We start from the raw sequence: 23,407 nt of genomic DNA, 5'->3' as shown, positions 1-23,407 counted from the left end.
CCCAGTTCCCTGCCCTGTTCCCCACCCCCACCCCTTGGAGCTCTGTGGCCAGTGGCCGAGGCCCTTCCGGACCTCGAGCCCTCGGCTCCCCCAAGCTCTGTGCGTTCCGCGTGGGCGGCCTCAGTTCCCCCTTCTGCAGAATGGGCGGGTGGCCCGGCCTCCGCGCCCCGGGGCGCTGCGGGGGCGGGGCGGAGGGCTCCGAGGGCGGCCGGAAGGGGTGTGAGTGCGGGGGCGGGCCCCGCGCCGCCCCGCCCCGGGGAGGGCGCCCGGGGCGCAGCATCCTGGCGGGGGCCCCGGCCGCTGCCGCCACTGCCGTCGGGGACGGTCCCAGCGCGGTCATGGCCTCGCGCGGCGCCCGTCGGGGTCCGAGTCCCCCACGTCCCGCGCAGTAGCCCCTCGGAGAGGCGGCCCCCACTGTGCCGACGGCGCAGACGTCCGGGCGGGCGGCATGGAGGAGGCGCACCTGCTCCCGGCCGCCGACGTGCTGCGCCGCTTCTCGGTGACGGCCGAGGGCGGCCTGAGCGCGGAGCAGGTGACCGGCGCGCGGGAGCGCTACGGCCCTAACGGTGAGAGCGCGGGCCAGGCGGGGGCAGCGGGGACCTCGCGCGCCGCGGTCTCAGACCTCCCCCAACCCACCCCGGCAAGGTGGCCGCGGAGTGGTCCTCGCCCCTCCCAGCCATCGGCCCCCGCGGGCGGGCGGGCAGGAAGCGAGGGCTCCGGAAACCTCTGCAGACGCTTTTGGGGCTCCCGGCGGGGCCGCGCTGCACCTTCACCGGGGAAGAAGGTGCGGGTTCCGGGTTCGGAGACCGGACGCCTGGCTCCCCCACCCCGATCTCCTCCCTCCGGGCCCAGGGACCGGTGCGGCCCTTCCGGGGTTCCCACCTCCATCCCGGTCGCGGTCCACTCCCGCAGGTCCTAGCCCACCCCCATCGCCGCTGTGCGCTGGATCCCCGCGCCGCTGCAGCCCGCCGGAGTCCGGCAGGTGCGCACACCGAGGTCAGCTGGAGGGGGACCAGCCGGAGACCCTGAGGTCCCGCCTCCCAGCTGACCCCGAGGGTCTCTCTCTAGGGCTCAATAAAACGCCCGGGAGGTGCAGCTTGTCAGCTGGCAGCTTCGGTGCCCCCACCCCCATCCCCAGGTCTTCCTCTTTCTGCCACCCCGGGCGGATGTGGCTGGCGGAGTCGGTGGTGGGGGCTTTGAACTGCTGAGGCGGGAGACCCACCTCCCTGCAGGGTGACAGGTTCAAGGCCTCGGACTGGGAGTTGCCTGGGGAGGCCTTTCCTTCCTGGGTGACCTGGAGCCACGCCTGCCCCATCTCTGGTCTCGGAGGCAGCCTTGGGCGCTGTTGCTGTTTGGGAGGGAAAGGTGTCATCCTTTCTCCTGTTCAGTGGCGTGTGGGATTCTCCCCCGGCCCAGAGGCACTGGCCAGTGCCTGTACTGTCCAGACGTGGCCCTGGGAAGGTAGAAGATGCAGAGGTCCACCCCCCCCCAGTCACTTCCAGTCAGGATTTTGCCCCCTTCGTCCACCCCTAGGGCTCGGAGTCCCTAGGGCTCTGGAGAGAAATGTCATCTCCATTCCCAGCATGCAGCCTGGACCCATGTCCTTTCAGATCTCGGGGACTCACCCTGGCAGGGCTCCCTGCCAGCCAGAGGGGAGGTTCTCTGGCCCGTGTGTCTCACTGCCCAGGGCTGGCTTGAAAATTGCAAAGAGCTGTCAGAAAGGGAGCTTTGGGTTTTGTATTGGTTTATGACAACCACCTCTTATATAAATATTATCTTTCTGGAGCAGAAATCCTTTTTCAAAAAAATTAGCTGCTATATTTAGTTGAGCTGTGGGAGGAACTAGGGAGATAAATATTATTTAATATCCCCTATTAGTGACTTGGCAGGCAGGGTGTCCTTGCCGGAGGAGTTCAGGGCAAGGCGGGCCGGTCCCCCAGCTCATGGTTGGGGGTGGGGGTCAGGGCAGCAGAGCTGGGGTTCCACCGCCTCCTCTGTGTGGCCTCCCGCTTGAGAGTCCTCATTCCCAAAGGAAGCTGGAGCCCAGCCCTTCTCCAGAACCATACAGAGGTTGCTCTGCCTCACCCTGGCCAACACCCTCTCCTTTCTGGCCCCCATGTCTCCCTGAAGAGGGGAAGCTGACTGAGAACGAGGGAGCCTTTAGTTCTCCCCGATGCTGTCTGGTTTAGGTGAGAGGATTTTAGGGTGCCCTGGCTGGTGATGGATAAGGATGTCAGTGCAGTGTGTAGGTCCAGAGAGGTGGATGTGTGTTTTGGGGAGGGTGGTAGGAAAAGTTGGGGAGTGGCTATTCCTGGGCTCCTCTGGTTCCTCTGTGCTTTGATGGTAGTAAAAATAAAAGCTAATATTCACCGAGTATTTACTATGTACCAGGCACTGGTCTTAGCACTTTTCATCTCTTGTCTTCTTTCCTTCCTAAAAACAACTGCTGTCATCCCCATTTTACAGAGGGGGTAACTGAGGCACCAGGAGGTTGACAGCTTACCTAAGGTCACCCAGTAAATGGAGCTAATCCTGGGTGCCTGCCCCTCTCTGGGTCTCACTTTTCCTGTCTGTTCAAGGGGGTCACAGTTTCTGCAGACTCTGGGACCCTGGAGTAGGAGCCTGTGCTCAGAGCTGGGTCAGCTCGATAGGAGCTAGTGGAACCTTCTGCTCGCCTTCTCCCTGCACCAACCACCCCACCCCCATCCCCGCTCGGGCTTCTCCGAGGGCTTTTTCCTCAGGAAGCATTCCAGGGCTCTGGAAGTCCTGAGCTGAGGAGAAGGGAGCCAGTTGCCCCTTCCTGCCTCAGGCTCTCCTCCCGGCCCAGCCCCGGCCTGAGGAGGAAGCCTGGGCGCCCCACACGGCCTATGGAGTGAGGCTGACAGGGTTTCAGGCCCTAGCTCTGCCCCTTCATAGCCGTGCAATCCTGGACCAATTGCTTTGCTTCTCTGTGCCTGTATTTGCTCATTGTCAGTGAGGCTGTAATAGGACCCGTGCCACAAGAGTTATTGTGAGTGTTTGCGTACACCAAGCCCTCCCTTATCGTGGCGGGAGAGGAGCCTGGTGTGGCTCTGGGCCAGAAGCCGGCGGGGGCGGGGGGACACCCCAGGGACTAGTGTCCCCTCAACCCCAGAAGTCTCTGCACCTGCAAAGTCGTTAGTGCTAGAAACCACCAGGAAGTCATTTGCTTAAGTCCTAAAGTTTGCAAGTTCTGCCGCAGAGGAGGGGGCGGGGTCCTTCTCCCCGCCCTCTGAGCAGAGAGGTGGGGAGGGTGTCAGTGAGTGTGCCTGGAGTTGTCCCCCCATCTGTCTGCACCCCGGCATGTAGCCGTGCCCTCTGAGGCCCCGACAGGACAGTAAGTGGGAGGCTCCTGGCCTCTTGTGAGCCCGGCTTTCTCGGCAGGTCCCAGAGGTGCCCAGGGCGGGGTGTGCGGGGGGGATTTCTACAAACTTTCAACTGATTTCGTTTTGTTTGTTTTGACCATGGCTTGTGGCATCTTAATTCCCTGACCAAGGATTGAACCCAGGCCCTGGGCAGTGAGAGTGTGGAGTCCTAACCACTGGACCGCCAGGGAATTCCCTCAACTTGTTTTTTGAATAAAAATGGGCATACAGCACCACATGCAAAAAGTCCCTAAGGTGTAGGGTAAATGCTCCCCAGCCCCGTCCCCACGAACCCCTCCCGGCAGCCCTAGTGTCTCCTTCCCAAGATATCCTGCGCGCACACATCTCTGGATCTGTGATCGATGGTCGTTTTTACGTGAAAGGGAGTGGATTTTGAGGGCCTTTTGCCCCTCCTCTCCTTGTGACAGTCACTCTTGTGGATGGTTCCACGTGGAGCACCCTTGGGCTTTCTAGTGGCTTTGCAGAGTTTCTTCACATGGCCATCCCAGCGTTTCTTCCCTCTGGCTTCTCATGGATTTGGGGTTTGTGCGAAGCCTCTGTTATCACACACATAAGGCGTATCCTTGTCCTCATGTCATTTCACACACTGTGAAAATCACCAAAGGACAGATTCCTAGAAGTGGAATTGCTGGGTCCAAGAAGTGTGTGTATTCAATGTTGACAGCTGTTGTTGCACTCTTCTTCATAAAGTTGCACGGGTTGGCCTGTTTCCCCACCACCTCCCCAACACAGTACCTTATCAGATGCCAGTCTGATAGAAGGTGGCCTCTCACAGTCTTCCTTTGCATTTTTCTGTTTGCAAATCCTATTGGGCATTTTATTGTATATATTTAGGAGCCCTTGGCTCTCCTTGTATCCATGGATGGGCTGCCTATCACTCCTGCTGGACGTGACTGTCCAGGAGACAGTCCAGGAGACAGGACTAGGTTCGGCCATCACCCCCCAAAGCGCCTTTACCCCAGAGCCCAGGGATGTAGGGGTCAGGTGAGGCCCCAGGAGGTCTCTGCGGGGAAGGGGCAGTGTTTTGGTTTAAGAGGCCTGGGGGAGGGGCTGTGACGGGGGCAGGCGCCTGCCTTCCTGGGCCTCAGCCATCTGTGCAGTGGGTACTGGAGCTCCAGGGCTGCCACATGGGAGGGATGGTCTTGATTTAGATTCCTGCCGGTGGTGACTTGGCTGTGACCTTATCTCCTGCCCTCAGCCGAGGCACCCGCTTCCTTGGCCCCGTTGTCTGTAGGGCGGAGACACAGCTCTGAGATCCCCTATAGGGGCTTCCCAGCTGTGAAGAGCCTTCAGGCTCACCCTAGTTCTCACACCTTTGTTGGGCAGCCTTGGCACCCCACCCCCCGCCCCTCTGCACCAGCCCTGCCCCTGTAGCACCCCAAGCCCGTGTACCAGCAGTTCTCTGAGGCATGGGCACATCTGCCCACAGCACTGCGGGTACACAGTTGCCTTGCCAACACTTGGCCTCTGGGGCCTGGTCAGCCAGGTAGGACTGACCACTCCAGGTGGGGCCTGGAGACCAGGGACAGGCCAGGCGGGTGGGGTGGGGTCTGCCCAGCCTAGGCCTCTCCCTGACTTTGCAAATGAGAGTTTAATTGCTCTGCAAATTTACCTTTGAGGAAGACCTTGGTGAGCACTCGCCTCACCCGGCTGGAACCTGGCTGGAACCAACATTTAGAAGCCGAAATACCAGTTTCCAGTGGAGGAAGGAGTCAAGGGGGGAATTAAGGGAGCAGGTGGTGAGCGGAGCCTGGGGGCAGTCTTGGCCTTGCACCTCCCTTCTCCTGGGCTCGGGGCTGTGGCCCCAGGGCCGAACCGTGGGGCAAGTGAATAAACGATTCTGTGAGGCTCTGGGTGGACCTAGGGATGACTCACCCCCTGCCTGCCCTAGAGGTACGCCGATGCTGGAGCAGGAGGCAACGCTGATGACCAGAGAGAGGAGGACTCTTCCAGGAAGCCCTCCTGGGAAGTTCCGATGAGATGGGGAGGTACCCTGCACAGAAGGGACTGTGAAAGCAAAATCTTGGAGCAGGGCAAAACCAGGGGCAACCGTGAGGCATCTTGCTTGGCGGGTGGAGGGAGGGCCGGCCATCTAAGATATGAGAGGGATTCTGGACAGGTGAGTCCAGGAAGGTCTTGAAGGTTGGTCTTTATCTTGTAGGCCCATGGAAGGTCGGTGAGCAGGGTGGGGTCATTCATTCATTCCGTTTTATTGAGTGCCTGCTGTGTGCCGGGTGCTGTCCCAGCTGCTCGGCACACGGGAACTTCTGTGCACCGTTGTCATGGCTAAGGTCTACTGAACATTCACACGCACTGTGCTTCATGCGTGTTACGCAGCCTCATGAGGTGGTTGCTCTTACTATCGTCATTTTCCAGATGGGGAAACTGAGGCACATCCAGGCTTAAAGTGACTTGCCCATGGTCACAGAACTACCGAGATAATAGGATTTGAATTCCAGTCCTTGGACCAGACTCTGTGCTCTCAGCTGCAGTTTCTCTGATCACATCCCAGGACCCTACAGGCCAGCCCCGCGTCGGGTATCTGTGGACAGGGGCTGATTTAGTCTGGCAACAGTTACCCAGAGCAGGGTTTTGTCAGGAGAGGCCACCGTATGAACGATTCAGGCAATACTGGGGGGAGTTATATGCCCCCGGATTGGCCCAGCAGGGGTCTGGGAGGGGCGGCACCTCTTGTTTCTGTCTTGGCCCGTGAGGCTTGGGGGATGGCATCAGGAGATGGGCCGTTCTCCTTGGAAGGGCCAGCTGACGATGGCTCCCAGCCCAAGTCAGAACATGGGAGATTATGATCCTTTAGGTGATCTTGACTGGGGGAGGCTCGGGGACCACTGCGGTGGGAAGGCAGGACAGTCTAGGAGTGAGTGCAAGAGGGCCAGAGCATGGGTTCGAGAGCCAAACTGCCCGAGCTCAAAACCCTTCCCTGCCACTTCCCAGCTGTGTGACCATGAACTAGGTAGGCACTCAACCTCTCTGTGCTTCTACTCGGTAAAATGGGAATAATAATCATATCCTCTTTGCTGGCTTGTTTGAGAATCACCAGAGAGTAGTGCACACAAGGAGGTGATTATCCTGCCTGCGGAGCACCTTCTCGTGTGTTAGGCGCACAGCGTGCCACCGTTCATCTCCGTAGACGAAGTAGGCATGTGGCACACTGCGTGGTATGAGTGCTCAGTCGCTCAGTCGTGTCCGATTCTTTGTGGCCCCGTGGACTGTAGCCCGCCAGACTCCTCTGTCCATGGAATTTTCCAGGCAGGAATACTGGAGTGGGATGCCATTTCCTTCTTTAGGGTGTCTTCCCAATCCAGAGATCGAACCCACAGCTGTTGCCTCTCGGGCATTAGCAGGTGGATTCTTTACCACTAGCGCCACCTGGGAAGTTCTTTGGTATATGCTGCTGTTGCTGCTAAGTCGCTTCAGTCGTGTCCGACTCTGTGTCACCCCAGAGACGGCAGCCCAACAGGCTCCCCTGTCCCTGGGATTCTCCAGGCAAGGACATATAGTAGGTGCTTAATACGGAGAAGGCAATGGCACCCCACTCCAGTACTCTTGCCTGGCAAATCCCATGGACAGAGGAGCCTGGTAGGCTGCAGTCCATGGGGTCACTAGGAGTCGGACACGACTGAGCGACTTCACTTTCATGCATTGGAGAAGGAAATGGCAACCCACTCCAGTGATCTTGCCTGGAGAATCCCAGGGATGGGGGAGCCTGGTGGGCTGCCATCTCTGGGGTCACACAGAGTCGGACATGACTGAAGTGACTTAGCAGCAGCAGCAGGTGCTTAATAACTGTGACTCAATAATGATAATAATGCTCATTCACATAGTAGCCCTGCAGGGTGGGGGTGGTACTCTATCTTCCAAATGAGGCCCAGGGCCCCCCAGAGAGCCAGCTGCTCAGGCAGGACTGGAAGCGCTTGCACTTCAGGAGCAGGGATGGGCCCTCCTGCATGGATGGCCGGGGCATCTGCGGTGACCTCATGGCTTACTGAGCCTGCCCTAGGAGCAGGGGGTGGGAGTGGAAGGGATGCCTTGCTCTACCCTGGTAGAGGCCAGGTCTGGGGAGAAGAGGGCATTGGTTAAGATCAGCCGGGTTATCCTGCATTACAACCCCCCAGTTTCAGTGAATTGAATTGAAACAATTCAGGTCATCTCTTGCTCACACTGTACGAGCACACCTCCGTGCAGCTCGTTGTCTCCTGACTCTGTGACTCAGGTTCACAAAGCAGATACCGTCACACAGGTCCTGGTTGCTGTAGCAGAGGGTCAGAGAGCTCCAGACTGTGCTGTCCACTGGGGCAGCCGCTAGCCTTGTGTGGCTGTTTGAGTTTCAGTGAATGAAAATTAATTTAAAATATACCTACTGGGACTTTCCCGGCGGTCCAGTGTCATAAGACTCGGCTGCCAACGCAGGGGGCCCAAGTTTGATCCCTCGTCAAGGAACTGGATTCCACATGCCACAGTGAAGATGGAAGATCCCACATGCTGCAGCCAAGACCTGGCACAGCCAAATAATTAAATATTTTAAAATAATAATAAAGAAATAAAATGTAGCTACTTAGTCACACTAGCTACATTCCCAGTGCTCAATAGCTCCATGTGGCCGGTGGCTACCGTATCAGACAGCATGGCTGTAGGACTTTTCCATCACCGCAGGAAGTTCCACTGGACAGTGCCATTCTCCAACAGTTCTACATTCCAGCCCAAACTAACACACATCCTTCTTTTTGCAACTCGAACAGGAAGATGGGACGTACAGTCCTATTGTGTGTCCACAAGGTGGGGAGAATGAGAAGCCCCGGGGGAACAGCGTGATAACGACACCAAGAGTGGACCTTGGATCGGGCTGTGAGTCAGCAGAAGGGGACAGTCAGGTGGAAGGAGAGAGGGAGGAGACCCGGTGAGACCAGCAGGTGGAGGGCAGTTTGCAGTGGGGACTGGAGCTGGTGGCTGCTTCACAGGTGTCTCAGATGATACAGTGTCTGTCTGCAATGCGGGAGACCCAGGTTCAATACCTGGCTCAGGAAGATCGCCTGGAGAAGGAAATGGCAACCCACTCCAGTACTCTTGCCTGGAAAATTCCATGGACAGAGGAGCCTGGTAGACTATAGTCCATGGGGTTGCAAAGAGTTGGACATGACTGAGCAACTTCACTCACTAGAGCTGGTATGTTCTGGAACAGGTTTCCCAACCCCAGGCCTCGCCCCTATCCGGAAAAAATGCCCTGAGGAATATGGTGGCTTCGAGGCTACACGCCAGCAGAGGGAGGGGCTAGGTAGACAGAGGGAGGGATTCGGGTGAGACTTACAGATAAACTCTTCCTTAGGTCAGGAATCCTGAAGACACCTGCAGAGGTTGAGGAGTTGAGGAAACTCCTGGGTTTAGCATGGCAGAAGCAGGCTGACGTGTACTCCGAGGCTGGGGCATGGCTGAGATGACCTCTAAAAGACCCTGCTCCATTGGAGAATTGGCCCAGAAACCAGGGCTGGCCCTCTCTCCTGCCTTTCCTGTTCACTTTAGCTAAATAGATCAGAAGGAAAAAGTCTGTTTGATTTTAATCTCAACTCAGGACACTGGAGATTACATTTTCCACGGAAAATGTCAGCTGTTGCCTAAAATAGGACTTTGGAGAAAAATGCTAGAAAGTGTATTTTTAGGTTATGTTTTCCTCCTGGATTCCTGCAGCCCAGTGGGCTGCTCAGTACTCCCCATGGTCCAGCTGCCAGGTGCAGACCCCAGACCTTCCAAACAGGTGGTCAGGGTAGGGGGCGCCCGTGGGAAAAAATGCCGGCTGGTGCTTGAGCTGAAAGCAGGTAGGCAGAGGCAAAGACCCATGTCAGCGAGGAGGAGGGAGGAAGAGCCGCCTGGGGGGGCCTTGGGTTCTGCATTGCTAACAAGCTCCCGGGTGACCCCGATGCTGCTGGCCCAGGGATTGTCCTGGGAATAGTACCAGAGAAAAGGAGACAAGGGTCAGTTAGGCTTGGTCTGAGAGAGCCCTCAGACAGCCCTGGGCAGGTCCTGAGATCGGCAGGAGGAGGGAGAAGCCCTTCCAGGGTCCCTTTCCTCAGACCCACAAACACCCCTGCTTGCTGTGTGACCTTGTTCAAGCCACGCATCCACTCTGGACCTCAGTTCTTGCACCTGCAAGACGGGGTCGGCTTCCCCACTTACCTCCCCTTTAGGCTGTTGGGAAGATTCCTGGACTCAGTTACTGGGGCAGCCAGCTCCACCTGTAACATGGGTGCTTTGGGACCTGAAGGAGATGAAAGTGGAGCCTGTAAAGGCACAGCAGGTCCTTGTGGTGTTTGGAGACGTGGTTCTTCAAAATATTCTGTGGGTCTGGGCCTCGGCAGGCTGGCTGGGTCCTCTCTGAGCCTGCTGGAGCGGGGCGCTGGAAGGGACCAAGCTGACATTCAGCCTCCAGGAATTGAAGCCCGTGGCGCTGCCTGCTGAGGTCATGCCCAGGGAGCCCTGGGTGGGGTGGGCAGTGCTGCGGGCCTTGTCCCCTTGGTCCTGGAGAAGCAGGTGTGTCAGAGGTGGCCTGAGCCAGTTTTCTCAATTTGAACGGGACATTGTGGTTAGGGGTACCCCGTGGGTAGGGGAACATTGAATGGGACTGGGTGGGCATCTGAGAAAGGGCAGTGCAGGGAGCCCTGAGAACTACCAACTCTACCCTGATGTGACCTCAGGGTTCCCATCTCCAGGTCTCAGTTTCCCTTCTGTGCAATGGAGGAGGATGGCTCGGTTTTTGTCCCAGGGTGAGTCAGGTCACAGCAGGCCATCCTCCACCAGAGTCAGGTGGGGGAGGGATGTAAAAGTATCCAGGCACAAACCATGTGTTCTGTGACCTCAAAGACCTGGGGGGAATGTGTCCTGCCCATCGTGGGGGTTCTGGTGGGCACCACAGGGAGGGGACTGCTCAGACTCTGCTTAGTAACCCAGTCATTTCTGTCTCCTCATGGCTCCTTTGGCTGCCTGGATCCTGCAGAACTCCCGACCGAGGAAGGTGAGGCTGGGGCCGGGGCGGCCTGCAAGGGCACCAGATGGCACCCCGGGCCAGCCACCGTCAGGCTGTGTCCTCCCCTCCCCGGCGGTGGGGCCTGGCTGAGCCCCCAGCGTTGCCCATCTGTGCCTCTCAGGGCCTCGGGTTCTCCCCCTTCAAATGGGAGGGAGGGACTGGGCCACCGCAGCTCCGCATGGACTCGATCGGGCAGTCGGTCAGGAGCCCAGCCCTTATGTGGCGCTCCCATTCCCAGGGAAGTCCCTGTGGGAGCTCGTGCTGGAACAGTTCGAGGACCTCCTGGTTCGAATCCTGCTGCTGGCCGCCCTGGTCTCTTTCGTAAGTAGCCCTTACCCACGGCATCAGGCAGCCTGGGCCGGGGAGCGGGTCCAGGCAGTGCTCAGTGGCCCAGGCTCTGAGCCACAGGGCTATCCTCTCAGCTGTGGGCATCCCCGGGCCCCTATCCACCCCCTTTGTTGTCAGTCGCTCAGTCGTGAGTCAGACACGCTCCGTTGTCGTGTCTGATTCTTCGAGACCCCATGAACTGCAGCATGCCAGGCTTCACTATCCTTCGATAATATCTCCCAGTTTGCTCAAATTCATGTCCATTGAGTTGGTGATGCCATCCAACCATCTCATCCTCTGTCACCCCATTCTCCTCCTGCCTTCAATCTTTCCCAGCATCAGGGTCTTTTCCAATGAGTTGGCTCTTCGCATCAAGTGGCCAAAATATTGGAGATTGTGAATAGTAGCTGAAGCTGCTCCAGTGAATATTCAGGGTTGATTTCCTTTGGGATTGACTGGTTTAATGTCCTTGCAGTCCAAGGGACTCTCAAGAGTCTTCTCTAGCACCACAGTTTGAAAGCATCAATTCTTCGCCCAAACCGTTGCAGCCCCCACAGTGAACTCCCAGCTCTCTGTTCCCTCCAGCCCCTCTTCCAGCCTGGTTTTCAGAGTGAGCCTGCAAAAGCACCTCTGACCCCACCCCTCCCTGCCTTGGTGCAGGGTTTCTTAGCATCAGCACCGTTGGCTTCTTGGACCAGACAGTTCTCTGTAGCAGGGACCGTCCTGTGTACTGTAGAGTGTTGAGCAGCATCCCTGGCCTCTGCCCACCAGATGCCATTAGCATGGTTGTGACAGTCAAGTCTACAGATGTTGCCAAATGTCCCTGGGGGGCGAATCCCCCGGGCTGAGAGCGCATGCAGTACCTTCCATGGCTCCTCAGAGAGACTTCAGACCTCAACCTCCCGCAGCTGCCTCCTGGCTGCTGCTCCCGATTGCTGCCCACCATGTCCTCAGCCTAGACTCCTTCTGGACCCACAGGGCCATGGGCCCAGGGTGGAGCGGTGGGGAGCGGGGCATTGGTGGCTGAGCAGCAGAGACCCAAGGGTCATGCAGGGAATGGAGTCCAGAAGGTGGTTGTCACTCCTGCTCCCAGCCCTGCCCTCCAGCCGGCAGGGGCCCAGCCAGCTCAGTCTGACTATCCTGGCCACTCACTGTCCTTTGGAAATTGAGGACTCCTACAGCTAAGCCAAAAGGGTTCTGGTACCCCCTGCTCAGAACAGATGGACACATGGAGGCCTGGAGAGGATGACAAGTACCCACTTGGGCCAGGAGGTGGGAACAGACTGGAACGAGGTCTCCCGCCTCCAGGCCTGGGCTCTGGCTGGTCCTCTTACCATGGTCCTCTGAGCACAGGGCCATGAACCTGATATTGTAACACAGACTGCTGGGGTCCACCCCAGTTTCTGACTCAGCAGGTCTGGGATGGACCCCAGGAATTTGCATTTCTAACAGGTTCCTAGGTGATGCTGCTGCTGGTCTGGGCCCCACACTTGGAGAACCACAGTCAAGCCAACAGTGGCCCCATGACCCTGAGAGTGGGTGGGGTGGGACGTGGGCTGTGGCGGTCACTACCTGGAGGTAGTAGTAACCAAGCCAAGGCCTTCTGAAAGCAGACCTCTCCAAATCCAGGGCTCCCCAGGGGTACTTTCTCCCAAACGGGAGTAGACGGACCCAGAGTACAGAGGAAATGGCAGGCAGACCCTGGCTCATGGCATAGCTGCCACTCACCAGCTCTGATCCCGACAGGTCCTGGCCTGGTTTGAGGAGGGCGAGGAGACCACGACAGCCTTTGTGGAGCCCCTGGTCATCATGCTGATCCTTGTGGCCAATGCGATTGTGGGCGTATGGCAGGTGGGAGACTTGGGGGTGCGGCTGCATCCTGGGGTCTCCCAGCTGCTAGGTGTCACCTTCACCTGGTCCTGGAACCCTGCAGGTCCTTCTGCTTCCAGATCCATCCCAGGCCCCAAGGGGTGTCCTTCCAAGGGGGTGGCTTGCTAGGGCCAGCAGAGATAGATAGCCTTCCTGCCTCTGCAGGAACGCAACGCGGAGAGTGCCATCGAGGCCCTCAAGGAGTATGAGCCTGAGATGGGCAAGGTGATCCGCGCGGACCGAAAGGGTGTGCAACGCATCCTTGCCCGGGACATCGTCCCTGGAGACATCGTGGAAGTGGCAGGTGCTTCGGGGTATTCTCCTTGCATTATAAGATGCTAATGAGCCCACTCTTCTCTTTCTGACTGTATGTTGTAGAGGGGGGCTGTTGGATCCCTCTACAGCTCTTTAGCCAGAACCTCATTGGATGAATAAAGGGACTGTAAGCCAGGGGACAGCTCAGGCCTGCCTGCCAGCCCTGGCCTTGGCTTCTGGGAGCCCTGCAGGCTTTCCTGGGAAGGGGTGCCCAGAGCCACACTCAGCCAAGCCGTTCTCCCTCCACAGTGGGAGACAAAGTGCCCGCCGACCTCCGTCTCATTGACATCAAGTCCACCACGCTGAGAGTGGACCAGTCCATCCTGACCGGTGAGGTCCAGAGGCCCGGGGATGGGAGGACTTCACACGGGGCTTGTTGTTTCTTTTTTAAAATATGTATGTGTGTATGTATTTGTCTACACTGGGTCTTAGTTGTGATTTTGATCTTTACTTGCGGCACGTGGGATCTAGTACCCCGACCAGGGACTGAACTCAGGCACCCTGCAAAGGGGAGTGTGGAGTCTCAGTCGCTGGACCACCAGGGAAGTCCCGGGCTTCTCATTTCTGATTCTACATCCAGGTGAATCTGTGTCTGTGACCAAGCACACAGACGCCATCCCGGACCCCAGAGCTGTCAACCAGGACAAGAAGAACATGCTGTTTTCTGTAAGTGTCTTATAATAAAAATAATAACATTTAGATGAATCAGATAGAGCCCTATGGGAAAGAACCTCACAATCATTGAGAATACGTGAAAATTTCTGGTGATAATAATAGTTATGTTTAGTGGAGCTGTGTGCTTGGCCCTGTTCTAAGACCTTTACCTGTATGTATTTATTTTATGCTTGGATCGCCTTTGAAATAAGTATACTTGTCTGCATTTTCCAGCAAGGAAACAGGCACCGAGAGGTTAAGTAAGTTTCCCAAGGTCACACAGCCAGTGAGCGGCAGAGCTGGGATGTGAACTCAGCCATCTGATTCCAGAGTTTTTCTCCTACCTGCTAGGCTTATCCTGCTTTAAGCTGGAGAGGGACAGAGCCTGTGTATAGTCACTCAGCAGAATCCTCTAGAGAGAGGAGCATTGCCAGAATGGTAGAGAATGTCAGGAACCATTCATTTCTCAGATAAGAAAACTGATCCCTAAGACAAGACACCAGGGAGAGTGTCTGCCCAGGGACAGTGATGGGGTTCAGCTCTGGGGGAAGGGATCAGCCCCTGTGGCCCCACAGAGACCTAACCGGTGATGTTCATGGGCTGCCTGGTAACAGCCTGAAGCCGAGCACAGAGGCCACAACGAGGGGTCGAGCCGATTGGCAGTGGCCCTGGGTGCTAAGTTATAAAGTGTCCCCAGAAGTGAACAGAAAGGGAGAAAGTGATATTCACCTGCAGCTCTGCTTGAGGGGAGTGCCCCGCCAAGGTGCACGGAAGCCTTGGATAAGCTGCTTTGGGTGGGGAGGGGACACCAAGGGGCACACCCAGGCATCAGCAGCTGTCACAGGAAACTTTCTAAGGAGGGCGCTCTGGCTAACTGCAGGTCATTTCCTTGGCAGTGCATGCATGTTTAGTCGCTCAGTCGTGTCCGACTCTTTGCGACCCCCTGGACTGTAGCCCGCCAGGCTCCTCTGTCCATGAGATTTCCCAGGCAAGAATACTGGAGAGGGGTGCCATTTCCTCTTCCAGGGGATCTTTCTCATCCAGGAGTCAAACCTGGGTCTTCTGCATTGCAAGCAGATTCTTTACCACTAGTGCCATCTGGGAAGCCCTTCCTTAGCAGAGGGGCCTGTACGTGGGGGCAGGAGCTGCATGGCTCAGGGCAGAAGAGATACTGAAGCTGCCAGCACCCACCTCTCCAGCCTTGGCACAGGGCACCCATCTGAAGGGGATGAGTTATGAGCCTCCCCTTAACAGCTGTTTCTCTCGCCTCTGCTGGACCATTTTACAGGAGGACACGGAGGCTCATGCTGGCCAGCCCTTGCATCAGGGCTTGGGGATCTTACTGGGGCCTTGGGAATGGATGTACTTAAGCTCAGATTTTCTTGATTCTTCAGTAAATACTGTTTAAAACTGTTTACCTGAGATCACAGCAGCACCCCTGTGTGGCTGTTTTGGTTGTGTATGAACCTCATTTTAATGGGTTGGTGCTATGCTGTGCTGTCAATATCAGCTGTTGCTGCCTCTGTGCCAGACCCCATGCTGGCACTGGGAATGTGGCACCAAACCAAGTCCCTGCCTGCATAGAGCTGACACTGTCAAGGCGATGACAGTCGTAACTCAAGACTACATAGCTGCATCTGTCTGGGAGCACTAAGTGACATGGAGAAAGAGAAAGCCAAGGAGCAGGAAGCGAGCCCTAATCCCAGCCTGAAGGGGTCAGGGGTCCTGGTCCCCTACTGAGGTGCCAACCAGCCCCTTTGCTTATCCCCTCCCTCGGCCAGGGCACCAACATTGCATCAGGCAAGGCAGTGGGTGTGGCAGTGGCCACAGGCCTGCACACTGAGCTGGGTAAGATCCGCAGTCAGATGGCCGCCGTGGAGCCAGAGCGGACGCCCTTGCAGCAGAAGCTGGACGAGTTTGGGCAGCAGCTGTCTCGTGCCATCTCCGTGATCTGCATGGCCGTGTGGGTCATTAACATCGGGCACTTTGCCGACCCTGCCCACGGCGGCTCCTGGCTTCGAGGTGCTGTCTACTACTTCAAGATCGCTGTGGCCCTGGCTGTGGCTGCCATCCCCGAGGGCCTACCGGCTGTCATCACTACTTGCCTAGCACTGGGCACGCGGCGGATGGCCCGCAAGAACGCCATTGTGCGGAGCCTGCCCTCTGTGGAGACTCTGGGCTGCACCTCAGTCATCTGCTCGGACAAGACAGGCACGCTCACCACCAATCAGATGTCGGTCTGCCGGGTGAGTGGCTGCAGCCAGCTTGGGTGTTGCTGTGTGATGCTCGGCAGGCTGGGCTACCTCTCTGGGCCACTCCCCGACTCCAGAGATGGAGGAGAGAATATGGGTGCTGTCCCATGGTGGGAAGCAGATCCAGGTTTTCCTGGGGCAGAGCAGCAAAGCCTGGTTGGACATGCATCATTTGGACACATGTGTCACTCTGTAGGGTCCTGGCAGGCCTCGCAGGCCATCTGTGAACCTCAGTTTCCTCGTCTGAAGTTTGGGTGTGCAAGCCCTGCCAGGTGACCATAATGGAAATAGGGGAGGGTCAAGTACAGCCTGGGCATCCAAGCCAAGCCGGGCCTGGACCCAGGTTTTAATCCTGCTCCACCATGACACTCTGTGGTCAGTGCCTGTCACCCGATACACCAGCTCCAGTGACCTGGGAAGGGCCCAGGCAGGAATTATTCATTCCTTGGCACTCGATCCCAGATCCTGGGCTGCTGCCCACATGCTCCAGGGAGTCTGGCTGAGACTCCAGCAGGTCTCTGGGGTAGAGGAGTGGCTGGGCTGCTGCTGAAGGCTGTGGGTTTCCCATTCTCCCAGGCCCCCTGATCACTCCTCCCACCCCTGCTCCCATAAAACCCTGGAAACCCACGCTCTGTGTCTGAGACCTTAGTCCCCCACAGAAGTGCACCAGAGGCTGCCGCAGGGGTGGGGGCACCAGCTTGCTTTGCTGCCCTGCAGCCCCTGACCTGCTAGAATCCCTAGTAAGACTTCATTTGAACAGTCCTACTAAGGATAATGAAACAAGAGTTTGAAAAACATGAGCACACCCTTGTGCCCCCCAGATGTTCGTGGTAGCTGAGGCCGGAACGGGTACCTGCCGTTTGCACGAGTTCACCATCTCGGGCACCACGTATGCCCCGGAAGGCGAAGTGTGAGTGCTCGGCGGAGGGGCACGGGTGGGCGGGGTTTACGGGTGGGCGGGGCTACGTAGGACAACTGTTGAGAGTTGTCATTGGTGAGGCCTCCTGGGGGCGCGGCCAACATACTGGGCATCGCCCAGGGGCGGGGCCAAGAACCCAGTTCTGACCCTCTGGCTCCACAGGCGTCAGGGAGAGCGGCGAGTGCGCTGCGGGCAGTTTGATGGGCTGGTGGAGCTGGCGACCATCTGTGCCCTGTGCAATGATTCAGCACTGGACTACAACGAGGTGGGTCCCTACCCACTTTCAGTGACTTCCCTAGTATCCAGGTGCTCAGAACAGACCTTTCTCCCAGAGTATCCAAGCTCCCAGGATTGGAAGTCCCTGCCGCTTGGGAGTGCCACACCCCAGGAGCACTGCCATCCACACTGCTCCCCGCTTCTTCCTCGGTTTGGCTTTAGAACCTTGCTCTGGGGCTCTTGGGCTGTGGGGGACTGTAATGTAAAAGGCAGAAAGGCCAGGGATGCCTGGGAGAAGAGGTGTAGGGGACAAACACTAGGAAGTGTTTAAAGCAAAAGGCACAGCCCAGAAACGGTCCACAGGCCACTATAACCTGATGTGATCTAGGCAGTGAACTCTTCCTTGTGGCTGGAGCAGAAGCATGGTGCACACGGGAGGCTTTTTGCCCCTGAATGGGGGCACTTGGCCAGACCAAGTCAGTCTGATGCCCAGCTGAGGGCAGCAGACAGATAGCAAAGGGTATAGAGCAGGGGAGTGATATGGTCAGATCTGCATTCACAGAAGATCACCTAAGTCTCAGTGTGGAGGACAGAACAGACTGGGCAAGACCAGGGCCAGGGAGCCCTGTGTGGTCATCTGGGCCCGAGAAATGTCAGCTGAGTCCTGGCTGGGGCTTCAGGAAGAGGGGAGTAGGCATGGGTTGGAGAGAGTTTGGAGCCAAAATCCTGGGACTTGGTGACCAGTTAGGTGAAAGAGGGAGGAGCTCAGGTAGCTTCTAGCTGCCATTTTGGCCGGAACAGTCACTGGAGTGGCACATACAGAGAGATGGAGGTAGACTGAGGGTCGGAAGGGAATCAAGCCCAACGGGCAGCAACTGCATGAGTGGGCATGGGGCTCAAGAGGGAGGTAGCAGTGGCCTGGGTGGGCACTGGCTGTTGTGAGCCTATGAAGAGTGCTGGAGGCAGGGGCATATGAGGCCTCAGGGAGAGAAGAGGGAGGGAAGCAGGAGCGCCTGGGAGCTCCAAGGCTCAGGCGGTGAATGGGAGGTGAGACCGGGGGCTGCCCCGACCCTGACTCCCTGTACCTGGGCCCCTCTAGGCCAAGGGTGTGTATGAGAAGGTGGGAGAGGCCACGGAGACGGCCCTGACATGCCTGGTGGAGAAGATGAATGTTTTTGACACGGACCTGCAGACTCTCTCCCGGGTGGAACGAGCTGGCGCCTGCAACGCGGTGAGCAGCATGGGGGCCTTGGCCACAGTCCGTGTGGCTGGGGCTTCTGGGGCATCGGGAGAAGGGAGAGGGGGGAAGGAAGTCCTGGGAGGCTTCTGGGAGGAAGAAGGACCTCAGATGCCTACCTAGTAAGACTGGTCTAGGGAAAAAAGAGAGGAACAGCTGAGTGTGGGCAAGGACTTGGAGTCAGAAATTACCCAGCCTCGTCAGGAAATGGCAACTTTGGGGCATTTCTGGGGCTGGAGAGGGAGATGGAGGCCTTGAATGTTGGGGTTAGAGGAGGATAGATTCACCACCGTGTAGGGAGCAAGAGGCTCTTCACGGGGTCGAGCAGCTGGCGAGGAAGCAGCCAGGATCGCTGGCCCTGCCCCTCACGCCTTGACCCACCCGGGCCCCGCAGGTCATCAAGCAGCTGATGCAGAAGGAATTCACCCTGGAGTTCTCCCGAGACCGGAAGTCCATGTCAGTGTACTGCACGCCCACCCGCCCTGGCCTGGTGGCCCAGGGCAGCAAAATGTTTGTGAAGGTGGGCCTGCCTGACCGGCCTGGGGCCTCTGCACACCTGGAGTCCCCGGGGGCCTGCTCTCCAGTCCTCTGACGAGCCAGAGCCTGCAGCCGTGGGACACTGGGGGAGGTGGGAGACCCTCGGCAAAGGGATGCCTCTGGAATGAGGGTGGTCAGCCTGCCACGGGGAACTGGGAGGGGGACCCGGTGTCGGGCAGGTAAAACCCGGGCCAGATGCTGAGGCCTGCCCCTCCCTGTGGTCCCAGGTCTGATCTGAGAGGCACGGCCTTGCTGCGTGACCTCGGGGCCACCGTCTCCCACGTGGGCCTTGGGTCCCTGTCTGAATAGCGGGTCAGGCTGGACTGTCTCAGGAGCCCTTTTGCTTCTGATGGGGACTGTTGACGTGGTTGGTGTCCACACTTGGTGCTTTGTGTCTTGGAAACAGTCCTAAGGAGGAAAGGAAACAGCTCCATCCAGACTCTCATCCATAGTCCTTCCTGTCACTGATTTTGAGTATGAAGTAGGAGTCAGAGTAAAGCAAAATCTTTAAAATCTGTTTTAAAACCTGCAGTGGGGGGTTTAAACCTGTTTTAAAACAAAAAGCTTCTGTATTGGGAGTTTGGGTTTCTTAAAATACCCAGTGTTTGACTATATATATATATATGCTGTATATATATATTGTGTGTATGTATATATATCAAGGGACTTCCCTGACATTTCAGTGGTTGAGACTCTACACTTTCACTGCAGGAAGTCCAGGTTCCATCCCTGGTCGAGGAGCTAGGATCCCGCCTGCCCTGTGGCTCGGCCACAAAAAAACAAACAAAACCCCCCTAGTGTTTGGGGTACCTTTTGGGGAGAGGGATGAGGCACTGATGGAGGATTCAGAGGCTTTTTCCAGGCCTGGGACGAGGTCCAGGGTGAGACCCCAAGGCCAGTGAGAAGCCCTGCACCCCATGACCACCCTCCAGAGCCACATCACCCACACCCTCAGCTGGGCTCTGTTTCTGGTCTCCCAGCAGGGCTCAGCCCACTTCCCGATGCAGAGCACCCTACAGAATTGGAATCGTGGGAGCACCAGCCTGGCAGGGCAGCAGGGTCTGCAGGAGGGTGCCATTCCCACCCTGTCCCCCAAAATGCTGCGTCAGGCCTTCTCAGCTGCAGGCTAATTGCCGGGGTGGGGGGGGGTGTTCTGCTGTGGGCTTCACACTGCGTCACACTCTATGTGAGCCCCCCCTACCCTCTGGGCTCTCTCACAGTGGGGCCCACTTGGTTCCTGCACCAACCTTCTTAAAGATGGATGGATTCTCTTGCGCCCCTTATTGTGTGTCCCTTGAGTGACCTTACTTACCTGAGATCTAGGCCTCAACTCACAGTTAAGCAGGAGGGAGGGAAGGGGTCTCGACTGACCGAGTTGTCTCCTCCCCTGTCCCGCTCCTGCAGGGGGCTCCTGAGAGTGTGATTGAGCGCTGCAGCTCAGTCCGTGTGGGGAGCCGCACGGTACCCCTGGACACCACCTCTAGGGAGCAGATCCTGGCCAAGGTCAAGGACTGGGGCTCAGGTTTGGACACACTGCGCTGCTTGGCACTGGCCACCCGAGACATGCCCCCGAGGAAGGAGGACATGCAACTGGATGACTGCAGCAAGTTTGTGCAGTACGAGGTGGGTGCTGGGACCCCAGGGCTGTGTGTCCACCTGCAGTATGAGGTGGGTGTGCAGGAGGAGGTGGGTGTTGGGGCCCCGGGCGCGTGTGTCCGCCTGCAGCGCTGGGCAGGTGGCAGGTTGAGGATGGGTTCGGGCCCCGCTGGCATCTGCCCCCTCCCTACAGACGGACCTGACCTTCGTGGGCTGCGTGGGCATGCTGGACCCTCCAAGGCCCGAGGTGGCTGCCTGCATCGCACGCTGCCACCAGGCAGGCATCCGTGTGGTCATGATCACAGGGGACAACAAAGGCACAGCCGTGGCCATCTGCCGCCGGCTTGGCATCTTCGAGGACACGGAGGACGTGGCGGGCAAGGCCTACACGGGCCGCGAATTTGATGACCTCAGCCCCGAGCAGCAGCGCCATGCCTGCCGCACGGCCCGCTGCTTCGCCCGGGTGGAGCCCACCCACAAGTCCCGCATTGTGGAGAACCTGCAGTCCTTTAATGAGATCACTGCCATGGTGAGGCCACAAGCTGGGAGCCTGCGGGGAGGTGGCGGCCTGGGGTATGGTGGGAAGCACTGACCACAGGGCTTAGAAAGAGCAACTGGCCAACCCCTGCCTCTGCTTCATTCTTATTTTTCCCAACATCTTATTTCAAAAAATTTCAAGCCCAAAGAGAAATTGAAATGATTTTTATAGCGAATGCCTGTAAATATCTGCTGTCTAGAGTCTATAAATAGCATAGGTATATTTGCTTTATCGCATACCTGTCCATCTACCCACCTTCAACCCATCTTCCTTAATGCATTTCAGACTCAGTTGTAGACATCAGTACATTTTGCCCTCACACAGGAGAGGGAACTTTACCATCAACCCATGAGGTTCCTTTACACACCTTCTCCATCCAGCCACTACTCGCAGTCTCTGCTCTGATTGTTTTTCTTGCATCATGGATTATTTTGCCTCTCGTGGATTTTCACATGAGTGGGATCATACAGCATTTGCTGTTTGGCCTTTTTCCTTTGAGGTTTATCCATGTTGCTGGGGGACTCAGTGCCATGATTTTTCGTGTACTGTTCAGTGGCATTGCACTGTAATACCCGTCTCTTCATCCCTTCCCCTCTGGATGAACACTGGGTTTGGTCTCAGTTTTTGTTCCGTCTCATTCTTGATTGCTGACCTCTTCATCAACGCTGATCTTACTCTTAACCTCAATCTCATTCTCCCCTCTCTTGACCTCAGGTTATAATCTTGACCTCCAGCCTATCCCAGTCCTTTATGTTGACCTTAATTCTTATATGTGGCTCAGTCTTGACCTGATAATGAGCTGGGCACCAACCTTGACTTGACCACAACTGTAAACTTGTTCTTGGCTCTTATTTTTGACCTTCACACTGACTTGGTCCCTGACCTCAACCTTAAACACCTTAAACTGATCCTTTACTCAATTCAAGCTTGATACGAGTTCCAGTCTTTACCTGGACCCTGATCTGATCCCTGACATTGACCCCCCCCCCCCCCAACAATCTATTACTTTATGTTGACCTCAGCTTTGAACTTGACTTTGACATCAACTCTAACTTCTACCATGACATCTTTCCTGATAGGGACCATAGCCTGGACTTGATCTCTCCTTTAATCTAATTTTTTTATCTTGAACATAAGTCCATTCTTGACCCTGTCTTTCACCTTGGCTCCAGCCTTCACCTTAACTACAACCCCTAACTGACCCTTGACCTGGGCCATGACCTTCACCTCATTCCTGATTTGAACTTAACTTTGTCCTTAACCTCAGTCTCATTTTCTACCCCACACCCCACCTTGATTTCATCTTTGCCCTCAATGTTGACTCACCTTCTTCCCGTCCTCACCTCACCATCCTCTCTGACCTTAAACTTGACCTTCTTCTCAATTTTGTCCTTGTCTGCACTCCCTGCCCTGTCCTTAGCCTCTGCCCCAGATCAGTTTCTAGTCTCATGACCTCACCATTGGTTCCATTCAGCTGTCTGCTTCCTCGGGGACAACCCCTAAACTTGGCGACAGGCTCAGGGAGGGGAGTCAGGCAGGTGTCAGGGAAGTTTCTCAGGTGTGAAGCCCCCTAACCTGGCCCTCAGACAGGAGACGGAGTGAATGATGCCCCAGCCCTGAAGAAAGCAGAGATTGGCATTGCCATGGGCTCTGGCACAGCCGTGGCCAAGTCAGCGGCGGAGATGGTACTCTCAGATGACAACTTTGCCTCCATCGTGGCCGCGGTAGAGGAGGGCCGGGCCATCTATAGCAACATGAAGCAATTCATCCGCTACCTCATCTCCTCCAACGTTGGCGAGGTTGTCTGGTGAGGCCCTGTGTTCCGTCCTCCCAGCCCTCTGGACCAGCTGTGGATCCCCAGGACAGGGAAAATGCCTGGTCTGGGATGGGGCGACAGGGAGAATGCCTGGTCCTGGGATGGGGCTGCAGGGATGACGGGACCCGTGTCCTTCCTTGGAAGACTGGGACCTTCCAGAGTCCCACCTCAGGGTGGGCAGGAACAGGGACACCCATCATTCTCCAGAACCCCTGATTACCTTAATCCCCAGGGTGGTGCTGGAGAAATCCCTTGGCATCCCTCCAGCCATGACCTTCTTCCCACTTTCAGAGTCCTGCGAGATGGGAGAACTCACCTCACCTCTGGGCAGTAATATGTTTGTGTGTGTGCACACAGGGTGTGTGCCTGAGTGAGAGGCTTGTGTACACGTGTACATGTGACTTCCTGTTCATCTTTGGGCATGAGTACAAGCATCGAGGATTTGTGCTCGCATGTAATCGTGTACACACTTAGGTTCACATGTGAGTGACGCCTGTGGCGAATGGTGAGCGCACGTTTGCCTGGCCGTGTAAGAACTCTGCATCTGTGCACGTCAGGGCAAGCGTGTAGATGTTTGCTTATGTTTGTGGGATTGTGTGTCCTGCACTAGGTGTTTTGCACACATCTGTGAACAAATGTGTATCTGCTCAGGCACGCACTGTCCACATGTGTGTGTCTGTGTGTGTGTCTTAAA

At 56.8% G+C, this 23,407-nt stretch overlaps 1 protein-coding gene across 6 annotated transcripts in view; it reads left to right on the top strand.

The window, feature by feature from the left end:
• The first annotated feature begins 305 nt into the window (after window positions 1–305).
• ATP2A3 (ATPase sarcoplasmic/endoplasmic reticulum Ca2+ transporting 3) overlaps window positions 306–23,407 on the top strand; it is a 34,221-nt gene continuing 11,119 nt past the window's right edge. For 2 of the 6 annotated variants that reach the window (XM_005220220.5, XM_024979979.2), the window contains exons 1-15: window positions 306–566; window positions 10,408–10,425; window positions 10,676–10,758; window positions 12,511–12,615; window positions 12,799–12,937; window positions 13,198–13,278; window positions 13,529–13,614; window positions 15,384–15,848; window positions 16,676–16,764; window positions 16,936–17,038; window positions 18,089–18,220; window positions 18,621–18,746; window positions 20,168–20,386; window positions 20,553–20,888; window positions 22,484–22,704. In XM_005220220.5, the coding sequence (XP_005220277.1) occupies window positions 449–566; window positions 10,408–10,425; window positions 10,676–10,758; window positions 12,511–12,615; window positions 12,799–12,937; window positions 13,198–13,278; window positions 13,529–13,614; window positions 15,384–15,848; window positions 16,676–16,764; window positions 16,936–17,038; window positions 18,089–18,220; window positions 18,621–18,746; window positions 20,168–20,386; window positions 20,553–20,888; window positions 22,484–22,704 (2,321 nt within the window). In that variant the 5' untranslated portion in view covers window positions 306–448. Of the gene's footprint in view, window positions 567–7,164; window positions 10,178–10,407; window positions 10,426–10,675; window positions 10,759–12,510; window positions 12,616–12,798; window positions 12,938–13,197; window positions 13,279–13,528; window positions 13,615–15,383; window positions 15,849–16,675; window positions 16,765–16,935; window positions 17,039–18,088; window positions 18,221–18,620; window positions 18,747–20,167; window positions 20,387–20,552; window positions 20,889–22,483; window positions 22,705–23,407 lie in introns of those variants that run through there. The other 4 variants (NM_001114154.3, XM_024979978.2, XM_024979977.2 and 1 more) reach the window with 4 other exon arrangements.

This window comes from Bos taurus, chromosome 19 (assembly GCF_002263795.3).
Source record: "Bos taurus isolate L1 Dominette 01449 registration number 42190680 breed Hereford chromosome 19, ARS-UCD2.0, whole genome shotgun sequence".
NCBI classification, from domain to species: Eukaryota; Metazoa; Chordata; class Mammalia; order Artiodactyla; family Bovidae; genus Bos; species Bos taurus.
This window is presented reverse-complemented; position numbering and strand designations above follow the sequence as displayed.